The sequence below is a fragment of the Scyliorhinus torazame genome, chromosome 6 (assembly GCF_047496885.1).
Source record: "Scyliorhinus torazame isolate Kashiwa2021f chromosome 6, sScyTor2.1, whole genome shotgun sequence".
In the NCBI taxonomy this organism is placed as follows: Eukaryota; Metazoa; Chordata; class Chondrichthyes; order Carcharhiniformes; family Scyliorhinidae; genus Scyliorhinus; species Scyliorhinus torazame.
Genome location: NC_092712.1, coordinates 42,733,534 through 42,746,518, shown reverse-complemented (window position 1 = coordinate 42,746,518; position 12,985 = coordinate 42,733,534). Strand labels below are relative to the sequence as shown.

The following is a 12,985-nucleotide window of genomic DNA, read 5'->3' as shown; positions in this document are numbered from 1 at the left end:
ATTGCTGCCTCATGGCGCTTCGATACTGGCCCCGGGTCACTGTCCTTGTGGAGTTTACACATTCTCCGCCTGTCTGCGTGGGTCTCACCCCCACAACTCAAAGGTGTGCAGGGTAGGTGAATTGGCCACACTAAATTCCCCCTTAATTGGAAAAAACGAATTGGGTACTTTAAATTTAAAAAAATGTATAACCCTTAAGAATTGCAGTTCCACATAGCTGGAAGATACCAGACGAGAAAGAGGTATATTGAGCACATTTTTGGGTGTTAAATGGGGGCAAATGCTACCAATGTAGTAGTGGAATATATTATAGGGCCAATCTGCAGAATTGGTCCCACTGCTAAATTTGTTGAGCCCCATTTTTTTAAGGGTTATGGGAGTCTTGCAGAGCAAGTGTTCAGTTAATGAGGGCCTCACAGCTCTGCCCAATGTGCAAATCACACTTCCCTCCAAACCCCCCGTAGTGATCTCTTTATGGGCATGTACATAAGGGGTTAATGTGTTCAGTAGAATCAGATGAACACTAGAGGGCAGTTCTAATGGGTATAAAAGCAAGCTCATTCTGGTCTCCAGCTTCTTTTGGGTGTATTGTGACGAGAGGTCAGGAGTGTAGATTAGCTCAGAGTTTTAGTGTAGATAAACATAGTTACTGTATATAGATCTTGTTAACCTTATTGCTAGTATTAATGTTAAAGTAAAGAACACAAAAAATTATTGCTTTAGTTACTCAATAAATCTTTGTTATTACTGATCAACTTTGAGTCTTTCTCATCAAGATTCAGAAAACCTCATCAACAACAGTATTGAGTAACATATATTACATTCAGTAATATATCATAACATACTGCAAGAAGTGTAATAAAACACCACCTTCCTTACCAAGGCCTAGTGAGATCCCAGAATTACCTGGAGGTCTGAACGACCACTGTACACTACCTCGATGTCCTTGGTGCGGTACTGGCAGTTGCAACTACTCCCATGGTGCTGTAAAGCTGCCGGTCTCCATTTGACCAACAGCTCAATGAGGCAAATCTTAAATTAAAAGTGGGGTGAGCCAGCCAAACGGAGATAGCGTGCAAGGAGCATATAATCCAACCCAATTGGGAATAGGTGGGCAGACCACTTGATTTTCCCTGCTGCCTTTAAAATTACTGCAGAAGGCCAACAGCAGGCATATTGCCGTTGGCGCAGCACCCATTTTCGGGGTCCATCCTGAGGTGTTGGGTGCTCTGAGGTACAGACGAACCAACACGGTTGTGATTGGTACAACGCAGTTTTATTCTAACCAACTATTTACACATCTGACTTGGTACTCAGCACGTTGTGACTGTGTGAGTGTCTTGCTAATGAGGTCCTGGCCCTGTGCTGTCTCCAGATGGATTGCCCAGGAAGTGTCGTGTTTCTTGTCTTATACTTGTCTTGTCTGTGATTGGCTGTCGTGTTATGTGTGCTAATTGGTCCGTTGGTCTGTCTATCATTATGTATGTGTTATAATGTATGTTTGAATATCATGACACATCCCCCTGTTTCCCACCAGTTAGTGGCCTGTAAAATGTAGATCCATATGTTTTAAGAAAATGTCAGCAATAACACTAATTTCTTCATCAAAAATGCCAGTGATTCAAGAATTGTTCGTTAAGATCCTTTTGCTTACAACCAATATTTAGCAGAAGTAACAACAAAAGGGAAAGAGCTATAATTATGATCAGGTCTCTAATTGAATGTAATTCCTATATTATTATACACTTCTCACTAACTTTATTCAAACATAAGTCTATTAATGTGTGTTTGAGGAATCTGTGATTGAGATAGGGGTGGTTCTTATACAACCCCTACAGTGCAGAAGGTGGCCATTTGGCACATCAAGTCTACACCAACTCTGAAAGAGCACCCTACCTAGGCCCACTTCCCCGCAATCCCATCTAACTTGCATACCAAGGGACAATTTAGCATGGCCAATCCACCTAGCCTTATGCAGAATACTGAGCTGTTCTATTTTTATGAGGTCAAGAAGCTATTGTACAACACTGTACTTACCCAGCCAGATCAGGTGGAATGTTTGGTGTATAATAAAGCAGGAGTTACCAGTACTATATTTGTTGACATTTTTTGTCAGCCAAGAGTCAGTTTTGCTACATTGAAATGCTTTAATGTTCCATATCTATCAATTCGAAAAAGAAAATTGTCCAGTATATGATTACAATCCTAAACCACATAGTCTCAGAAATGGAGAATCGCCCCCCCCTGGTATATTAAAACAAACTTTATTACTAACATACGATTAATATAATTTGAACACCATATAAGAAAATAGGTTACAATTACCCGTGGAACAATGCTTGACAATGACAATGAAACACTAACTCCACTAGCAAAACCAATCACAAGTCAAAATCCAACTTTTAACTACAGTTAGCCAACCCAGGAATACTTGCTGTAAAGTGATGTTTGAAAAGTGCTGTCAGGAACCTTGGGTAATTGCAGAAGTGGTGTGCCAATGGGGAGAAATGAGTGCAAAGCTGATGAATTACTTTAAGTGTGATGATGTGGAGATGCTGGCGTTGGACTGGGGTGAGCACAGTAAGAAGTCTTACAACACCAGGTTAAAGTCCAACAGGTTTGTTGAAGGAGCAGTGCTCCGAAAGCTAGTGATTTGAAACTAACCTGTTGGACTTTAACCAGGTGTTGTAAGACTCTTTAAGTGTGTTGATTACATTGCATGCTTAAAAACATAATTTAAAAATTAAAATCACCATATTGTATTTCCCTTTTGTTTAAAGAGGTTCATATGGCTTTGTGAAGAGAGTTGTGAATAAACAGACTGGGACTTCCTGCGCAGCTAAATTTATCCCACTAAGAAGATGTACGAGGTCACAGGCTTACGAAGAATTTGCCATTTTATCCAGCGTTAACCATCCAAAGATTTCCTGCTTACTCGATATGTTAGAAACGAAGCGAACACTTGTATTGGTGTTGGAAATGTATCCTTTCTGTGGTTTTTACCTTTTATTTCTTTCTTATTATTTCTGATAAGGTTTGGGTCCATGATTTTATTTTAATCTATTTCATTCTCTATGTGTCCAATAAAGAGACATCTAAAATAGATGAGGTCCCTGCTTCTTTCGAAGATAGCTTATTTCAGCAATGGTAACACTAGGGGTATTACTCTTTGGTCACAGCACTTTCAGGCTAAGAAACTAAAAAAAATAAGCCATGCTTGCTATTGAGTTACTCAAATTGTATGTGAATGTTGAATGAAGATAGAATCATGCATTGCCTCGTTGCCCCATTGTTAAGGGCGCAACTGATGGTAAATGCTACGCTGTTCAAATCCGAGAAGGGAAACTTGAAGCAGCTGCCCTCATGTTTGTGTTTGTAATTTGTATAGACCATAAGACCATAAGACATAGGAGCAGAATTAGGCCACTCGGCCCATTGAGTCTGCTCCGCCATTCAATCATGGCTGATATTTTTCTCATCCCCATTCTCCTACCTTCTCCCCATAACCCCTGATCCCCTTATTAATCAAGAACCTGTCCATCTCTGTCTTAAACACACTCAGTGATTTGGTCTCCACAGCCTTCTGCGCTAAGAGTTCCACAGATTCACCACACTCTGGCTGAAGAATTCCTCCTCATCTCTGTCTTAAAGGATCGTCCCTTTAGTCTGAGATGGTGTCCTCTGGTACTAGTTTTTCCTACAAGTGGAAACATCCTCTCCACTTCCACTCTATCCAAGCCTCGCAGTATCTTGTATGTCCTGTAAGTGCCTTGTATAGTATGAGGAAAGGTTGTGAAACCCAGAAATGATGACCCCAACTACTTGTGCGGATTTTATAGCGGAGTAATTGGTCATTGAGAAATAGGGAAAATTGTAAAATGAAATAGAATGACATTTAAAGTAAGGCAATGGCCTTACACAGTACTTTGATTTGATTTGATTTGATTTATTATTGTTACATGTATTAGCATACAGTGAAAAGTATTATTTCTTGCATGCTGTACAAACAATGCAGACCGTACATAGGGAAGGAAGGAGGGACTGCAGAATATAATGTTACAGTTATAGCAAGGTGTAGAGAAAAGATCAACTTAATACAAGGTAGGTTCATTCAAAAGTCTGATGGCAGTAGGGAAGAAGCTGTTCTTGAATCGGTTGGTACGTGACCTCAAAATTTGGTATCTTTTTCCTGACGGAAGAAGGTGGAAGAGAGTATGTCCGGAGTGCGTGGGGTCCTTAATTATGCTGGTTGCCTTTCCGATGCAGCGGGAATTATAGACAGAGTCAATGGATGGGAGGCTGGTTTGCGTGATGGATTGAGCTACATTCACGACCTTTTGTAGTTCCCTGCGGTCTTGGGCAGAGCAGGCTCCATACCAAACTGTGATACAACCAGAAAGAATGCGTTCTATGGTGCATCCGTAGAAGTTGGTGAGAGTCGTAATACTTCAAACAGTTCCAAACAACCTTCATTTAACTACCTTCATAGTTAACCTTCCCCAGTCTGTTCAGCAACTCCCTATAGGTTTTAAGGTCTACAAAAATTGAGTAACTTTATCACACAGGGGGCTGGATTCTCCAATCCCGCGACAGTGCCCATCCCGTCGTAAACACGAGCCACTCCCAGTACTAATTCTGGCCCCTACAGGGGGCCAGCACGGCACTGGAGCGGTTCGCGCCGCTCCAGCTGCCGTTCCCGGCGCGAACTGTGCGCTGCAGGATCCGCGCATGCGCCGGCGCCAACGTGGACATGCGCAGTGGCGCCAGCGACAACGCGTGCATGCACAGTGGCCTCCTTCAACGTTCCGGCCCCGACACAACATGACACAGGACTACAGGGGCCGGCGCGTAGGAAAGGAGGCCCCCAGCCACAGCGGCCGGCCAGCAGTTCGGTGGGCCCCGATCGCGGGCCAGACCACATCGGAGGCCTCCCCTCCCCCGGGGTCGGACCCCCCCTCTCCCCCACAGGGTGCCACCCGTCCCTTCCACGCCGCGGTCCCGCCGGCCCAGAGCAGGTTAGCACGGCGCCAGCGGGAATCGGCCCTTTTCTTACGGCCGCTATGCCCATCCAGGCCGGCCACGTAGAGCGGCCCGCGACCTGCACCGCGTAAACACGCCGGCGCCAATGGCGCCGATTCTCTGCTCGTGCCGGCGTCGGGGCGGCATGGCCCGTTCGCGGGGATTCTCCGGCCCGGCCCAGGGCTGCGAGAATTCCGTCCATGACCTTTACATCTGTTGGGGTTATTTCTAAAGTTAACCAATGATGCACGATCAATTACACAAAGACGAGAGTAGGATGCAATCGAGGCTTTATTCCAGTGAGATGTGTGGCCTCCTACAGCAGCTGGCGAAATGGCTGCTGTACTGGGAGCACATATTTATACTCTGCCTACTGGGCGGAGCCAGCAGGCAGGGATCTACCCCCATACCTGTAGTACAGGGGCCTTACCATATAGCACCTATATTAACATCCTAATATATACATCAGTGGTGACTACCACAACCAACAGTTGGCTTTTCAAATGTTGCTTCATTCACACTGCCTGCTGGGAGTTAACCAACTATTCCTGCTGTTGGCTGAAATTGAAAACAGCCTCCTGAGTCAATTTCGTGAGCCCTTAAATATGGTATTTCCCTTTCATCTCTCCAAATTTCTCACCCAATTTCTTTAGAGCTAACAAAAACACAAAATACTGGAAATCTCAGCAGGTCTGACAGCCTCTGGAGAGAGAAGGGAGCTAATGTTTTGAGTTTGGATGATTCTTTGTCACAGCTGGAGAGAACTGGAAATATGGTCAGGTTTATACTGTTGTGGGGTAGCGTGGAGCAGTGAGGCTGGATCGGGGGCCAACATTAGGTGGAGATTTAAAAAGGTGTCTTGTGGACAGAAAGACAAAAAGAGTGTGAATGGGGGTGATTTAGGCTAACAACGGTGCTGATAGTGGCACATAAAGATATCAGAATGTGTGAATGGCAGAACAAAGGTGAGCAGCGTGTCAAAGGGCAACTGGGTGAAGGGGAAAAAAAGATCAATGGAAGAAATGGAAATAAATTGATAGAAATAAAAATGGGGTTAAGGTGGAGGAGAGAGTTCACAGTCTGAAGTTGTTGAACTCAATGTTAAGTCCGGAAGGCTGTAACGTGCCGAATCGGAAGATGAGGTGCTGTTCCTCCAGTTTGCACTGAGCTTCACTGGAACATTGCAGCAGGCCAAGGATGGACATATAGACGTGAGAGCAGGACGGTGAGTTGAAATTGCAAGCAACAGGAAGGTCGTGTCCTGCTTGAAGATGGACCTGTGCCTTGTAGATTGGGGAGTCAGGAGGTGAGTTACTCACCGCACGATTCCTAGACTCTGACCTGCTTTTGTAAACGTGGAACTGGATTCTCCAATAATGGGGATATGTCCCCACGTCAGCGTAAAAAACGCTGGCGTTTCACTCTGGACTTCCCTTAAGAAAATCCTGAGTGATTCTCCCATCTGTAGGAGGCTGGCAGGGCTCCGGGGTGGTTCTCGCAGCTCCGGCAGAAGATACGGGGCCCCGCACTTCCCGTCGGGAGTCCGCGCTTGCGCATGGTGGCGACTGCCCCGTGCGACATGGTGGACTTGTACCGTGGACTGTGATGGAAGAAATAGGCCCCCCGAGATTGCGCGCGCCCGCGGATCGGTGCCGCCCGATCGCGAGCCTGGTTGTCCATGAGGCCCCCCCCAACCAGGTTAGAACTACGCCGTCGGGAACTCGGTCAGTTGCGCGTGGAGTATCGCAGGGGGGGCTTCTGGCAACGACCCCTACCCAGGGACCGGAGCATCGTGGGAGCGGCGCCAGTCCGAATTTCCGGGTTGACGCCCATTCTCCGCGCCCCGCGCCGAATGCGATTTTGCCGTGGCGGCTCGGAGAATCCAGCCCATGGTATTTTCATGGCTAGTCCAGTTCAGTTTCTGGCCAATGTAACCCCAGAATTTTGATAGTTGAGGATTCTGTGATGTTAATGGCTTTGAATGACATGGGGTGATGGTTAGATTATTTTGTGTTGGAGGTGATCATTGCTTGGCACTTGTGTGGCATGAATATCACTTGGCACATGTCAGCCCAGGATGGGATCTTGTCCAGGTCTTGCTGCATTTGGACATGATCTGCTTCAGTTGGGGGAGTCACGACTGATGCTGAACATTGTGTAGTCATCAGTGAGCTTATCCAATTCTGACCTTATGATGGAAGGAAGGTCATTGATGAAGCAGCTGAAGATGGTTGGGCCTAGGAAACTACCCTGAGGAACTCCTGCAGTGATGTCGAGGAGCTGAAATGACTGACCTCCAACAACCACAACCATCTTCCTTTGTGTGAGGTATGACTCCAACCAGCGGAGAGTTTCCCCTGATTCCCATTGGCTCCAGTTTTGCCAGGGCTCCTTGATGCCATACACGGCGAAATGCAGCCTCAAGAACAATCTCCCTCACCTCACTGCTGGAATTCAGCTCTTGTTTGAACAAAGGCTGTAATGTCAGTAGCTGGGTGACCGTGGCGGAATCAAAACTGAGTGTCAGTGAGCAGGTTGGTGCTTAGTAAGTGCCGCTTGATAGCACTGTTGATGACCCCTTCCATCACTTTACTGATGATTTTTTTTTTGTGCATGGGATGCGGGTGTCGTTGGCTGGAGCAGCATTTGTTGCCCATCCCTGAGGGTATTTAAGAGTCATCCACGTTGCTGTGGATCTGGAGTCACTTGTAGGCCAAGCCAGGTAAGGACGACAGATTTCCTTCCCTAAAGGACATTAGTAAAGCAGATGGGCTTTTACAACAATCGACAATGGTTTCATGGTCACCTTTCGACTTTTAATTACATATTTTTTATTGAATTCAAATTTTACCATCTGCCATGCTGGGATACGAACCTGGGTCCCCAAGGAATGATTCTGGGTCTCTGATTACTAGTCGAGCGACAACATCGCGACGCCACAACCTCCCGATCGAGATTAGACTGATGGGGTGGTAATTAGCTGGGTTGGATTGTCTTCCTTTTTGTGTACAGGACATACCTGGGCAATTTTCAGCATTGCTAGGTCGATGCTGGTGTCGTAGCTTAGCTGGGGCGCACACAAGTCTTTCATACTTTTGCTGGAATATATCAACACCCAGGGGTTACCATTGAGCAGAAACATAACTGAACGAGCCATATAAATGCTGTGGCTACGAAAACAGGTCAGAGGTTAGGAATCCTGTGTCAAGTGACTCACCTCCTGACTCCCCTGTTGACCCAGCAACAGTGAAGAAAGGGTGACATTGAGGATAAGAATGATGAGTGACTTGGAGGTGAACTTGGTGATGGTGTTCCCATACATCTGCCTCCTGTTCTTCTAGATGGTAGAGGATGTAGATGTCTCTTAGCAGCAGATTTAAAATAATTCAGATGTCAGGTGATAACCCCAATCCCCCATGCTGCCCAAAGCAAGACCAGATCAACTATCAAACACTAAGATCACTGTGTTGCCTGCTATGCCACCTGTTCTTCAAGTTATTTATGTTTGTTATCCTGAGCTAGGTTAACAGGTGTTCTAATGAAGGACTGCTGGACCATTTGTTCAGAAAGAATATAGTTGCAGAAACCAAGGTAAGATTTATTTTAACTTTTTTTAGTGTGTGCACAGTCACAGCCATGCAATAACCTTGTCAATGGCTAAACAGAGCTCTTTAAGCCCGCCTTCATTTTAGTGAGCGGACACTCCTCAACAGTATGATTATTGGTTAGACTGCAACACAGCTTCAATCTGGATGGTCTTGGCGACCCTACTGATGTTAGGGTCTACACAGAAAGCTTGGCCGGTGTGGAAATGGTTTCAAAGGGCACACTGTCGGCATTGGAAATAGTTGTCTGACAGGCGGCCAGTGGGGTCTACACTGGAAGTAGTTTTTGGTGGATATTTTCTCCTGCCAATCCTCCTGTTATATTACTCCTCAGCTTGGTAGGGTTTTCCATTTGGGGTTGCATGTCAAATGTGTACTGCTGGTGGATTGAAGAGGTGCATTGAATAAAGGCAAGCTTGGGGTAGAGTAGTACTTCTCCAGTACCTTACCAGTTGCAATTACCCTCCAGATATGAGATTGGGGCAATGTTGCTCAGCATTGGGAATCAGGGGAAACAAATTGGTCAAAGAGTATCTATGGTGGTACACATTGTGGAGTTGAGTTGCATATCCAGAAATTTGGTGAGGGCAGACTGGTACCATCCTGGCGTGCAGTATTCTGCAGTTGAGTATGTGATGGCAAGAGCAGGCGTCATTAGGATCTTGGCCTGTGATACCCATAGGCCACTGGCCAATTTCATGAGGAGCTTATTGCAGGTTTTATTTTTTTCTGCAGTCTTGAGCAGTGGTGTCTGTACATGAGGGCTCTATCAAGGGTGATGTCTAGATTAACAGGGTGGGGCTCATGATCTGACCATCCAGGATCCCTCTTGGCGCTGGCATTGTGAATGTGCTAGAGACTGTTTTACTGATGCTCAGTTGTAGGGATGATGTCTTGCAGTATTGCTTTACAATATCACATTTAATGTGTCTTCCAGCTCCAGGGAAGACTGAGCCTATATCCTACAGCAGATATCCTACATATAGATAAACTCCTGGGACCGGGTTGGGTAGAACAAGATTTGTCATCTTCTTCAGAGTGTTAATGTTGACCACCACTGCCACCGCCTCCCATGCTGAGTTGTTGACCTTTCTGGTTGGTTTTCTTCCTGTGAGTGAGTTGAGGGCCTCCACTACATCCAGGAGTCTCTCCGGGGAGGCGTCCAAACATTTAGGGGATGATTTCCTGATAGCCATCACTTCCTAGCACCCTACAAAGTGTGGCTGCTGTGCGCTGGGGCGGCTTTTAACAGTGGTGCCCCGATGATTCCAGCACAGAGGTGACGGCAGGACGAGCGAATCGGAGGCCTCCCCGGCAATGATATGGCGTGGAACCCATGGCTTGAAAACCTTTGTCACTACGTGCTGCACTGTATGGCAGGAAATGTCGTCATTGCCGTCGCAGAGCTTAGCACCACTTTTCCTGCCCACCATCAGCCTTGCCAATTTCTGGGACAATCTCACCCTCTATTTCATCAGTGGAGATTGTGTAATGTTAAATAATTGGAGACCACGGGCGGGATTCTCCCGCACTTGGTGCGATGGCCCGATGCCGCCGCCAAGAGCGGCGCGAACCACTCCGGCGTCAGGCCGCCCGGAAGTTGCGGAATCCTCCGCACTTCCGGGGGCTAGGCCGGCACCGGAGGAGTTGACGCTGCGCCAACCGCGCCGAAGGGCTGCCGCAAGTTGCCGCACGCGCAGAACCGCCGGCCATGGCGGAGCCTTACGCCTTACAGAGGCCAGCGCGGAGGGAAAGAGTGCCCCCATGGCACAGGCCCGCCCGCAGATCGTTCGGCCCTGATCGCGGGCCAGGTCACCGTGGGGGCCCCCCCCACCCCGGGGCCGGATCCCCCCGCACCCCCTCCGAGGGCTCCGGTAGACGGCCGTCAAGCCAGGTCCCGCCGTGATGGACCATGTCCATTTCACACCGGCGGGACTGGCCGGAAACGGGCGGCCTCTCGGCCCATCGGGGCATGGAGAATTGCCGGGGGGGGGGGGGGCGCTGCCAACGGATCCTGACCGGCGCGGCGTGATCCCCGCCCCCGCCCAAAAACTGTTGTTGGAGAATTCGCCAGCTAGTGTTGGAGCGGTAGGGCGAGGTTCACGCTGCCCCCTGGCGATTCTACGACCGGCGGCGGGGTTCGATTCCGGCTTGGGTCACTGTCTGTGCGGAGTCTGCACATCCTCCCCGTGTGTGCGTGGGTTTCCTCCGGGTGCTCCGGTTTCCTCCCACAGTCCAAAGATGTGCGGGTTAGGTGGATTGGCCATGCTAAATTGCCCATAGTGTCCAAAATTGCCCTTAGTGTTGGGTGGGGTTACTGGGTTATGGGGATAGGGTGGACGTGTGGACCTTGGGTAGGGTGCTCTTTCCAAGGGCCGGTGCAGACTCGATGGGCCGAATGGCCTCCTTCTGCACTGTAAATTCTATGATTCTATGCCCTATGAACGTGCCCAAGTTAAACATTTTAGTGAAAAAGGCAGTAGATTTATGCTATCTGCTCTCTTACTGACTGTAGTATTTTATTAAAGATCCTTTTGTGTGTTTTATATTTTAATGACTAACATTTTAATATGTTTGTCGAGTTTGTTATATTCAAATGGCGGCATAGCAAAAATCACCAAATATAAATTTGCACAAGGAAATTTATCATCTTCAATCCATTACTCAATTAACAATGATGAATATTTTACAGTACGGTTAATCTTTCAAAATTTATTGTTTTGTCTAGGTTAGGTACTATATCCAGCAGATTTTGGAAGGGGTCCAGTATCTTCATGACAACAACATACTACACCTTGATATAAAAGTAAGGCTTCATTCCTTTCAACATATGAAAGCATTTATTACACTCCCATCTCACTGTTTTTCTCAAGGAGTTCCATGCTTTTTATTTATGCAGCAGCTGTAGGAAATGAGCAAATACCTCAAATCGCAGCAATTATTTCTTTGTTCAGTTTTAGTGGAGTTGTCCAGCAGTACAAATGAAGAAAGGTGAAAGACGTAATTTTAAGCATATGTCCAAACTGGGCCTGAGTCAGCACTGTGTTCAATGCGCCTGTCCAAAACAGGAGAGCCGACGTAATGAAAAGTAATGGCTGCTTGCCAACCCAGGCAGCCTTAAAACGGTGACGCTATGAGCCAACTAAGTTATAATCCTGTACTAAATGAGGATGGTGAGGAATATGGGCAGAGCATTCCCGTTCCTCCAGTTCCGTCCAAAAGCTTGGGCGCAATTCCCTGCTCCCGCGCCGAAATGCCCATGCAGTCGTGAACGCCGTCGAGGTTCACTACGGCGTGAAACGGTCCCTATCCCGACCGATTCAGGGCCCGATAATGGGCTAGGAGCGGGGCCGCGTCATTTACACGCGCCAGGCCTTGTCGCCACGTAAAGGCGGTGCTGCATACATGACGCGGCGGGCGCCGCATAACTGGCGTCACCCGCGCATGCGTGGTTGCCGTCCTCTCCGAGTCCGCCCCGCAAGAAGATGTCAGACGGATCTTGCAGGGCTGCGGAAGAAAGGAGGTCCTCCTTCAGAGAGGACGGCCCGACGATCGGTGGGCACCGATCACGTGCTCGTCCCCATTTGAGGCCCCCCCCCCGTTGCGGGATCCCCCCCCCCCCCCCGCAGGCCGCCCTCCCAGCGTTCCCGCGCTGTTCCCGCCGGCAGCGACCAGGTGTGGACGGCGCCGGGGGGAACCCGCCATTTTGGCCTGGCCGCTCGGCCCATCTAGGCCTGAGAATAGCAGGGGTGCCGGAGAATCGCCATTTTGGGTGTCTCGGGCGATTCTCCAGCCTGCGCCGCGTGGAACTCGACGGGGCCGTTCTTGCCGCTTGGGAGAATCACGGGAGGGCGTCGGACCGGCGTCGTGGGAAAATTCGGCGACCCAGGCGATTCTCCCAACCGGCGCGGGAGTGGAGAATCCCACCCCCTGTGTTTGAAATGATCTCCAATAATCCTTTTTAAGGACCGTCGATTAGACTGCTCGATAGTACAAATGTAACCCTATAACCTGCATAGATCCCAAACCTGTATATGGAAGCAGCTTCCAATCCATTTTGCCCTGGAGCACTTACACACCTGTCAAGTATTGAATCAGTTAGCCTTCCATATTCAACAGGGAGTGTACCATTTTCAACCGCTGGACACTCATAAAGGGACCAGTCAGTTTACAACAGTGTTTTTCAAACTGTTTTTTCTGGGACACACTTTTGACAAGCGGCCAACCTTCGGGACCCATGCAGGTCGGCCTTCGCAACCCACATTGGCCAACATTCGCGACACCCGCCGACCGACCTCTGCGACATACACTGACCGACCTTCGCGACACTATTCATGTTCGATTACCTTTTAATGTGAAAG

General features: G+C 48.1%; 1 protein-coding gene across 1 annotated transcript in view; it reads left to right on the top strand.

Annotated features, from left to right (window-relative positions):
- The window catches only part of LOC140424765 (obscurin-like), a 1,044,598-nt gene that overhangs the window by 923,577 nt on the left and 108,036 nt on the right, over positions 1 to 12,985 (top strand). The window contains 3 exon segments of the mRNA XM_072508149.1: positions 2,781 to 2,981; positions 8,550 to 8,610; positions 11,353 to 11,430. Coding sequence (XP_072364250.1) covers positions 2,781 to 2,981; positions 8,550 to 8,610; positions 11,353 to 11,430 — 340 coding nt within the window.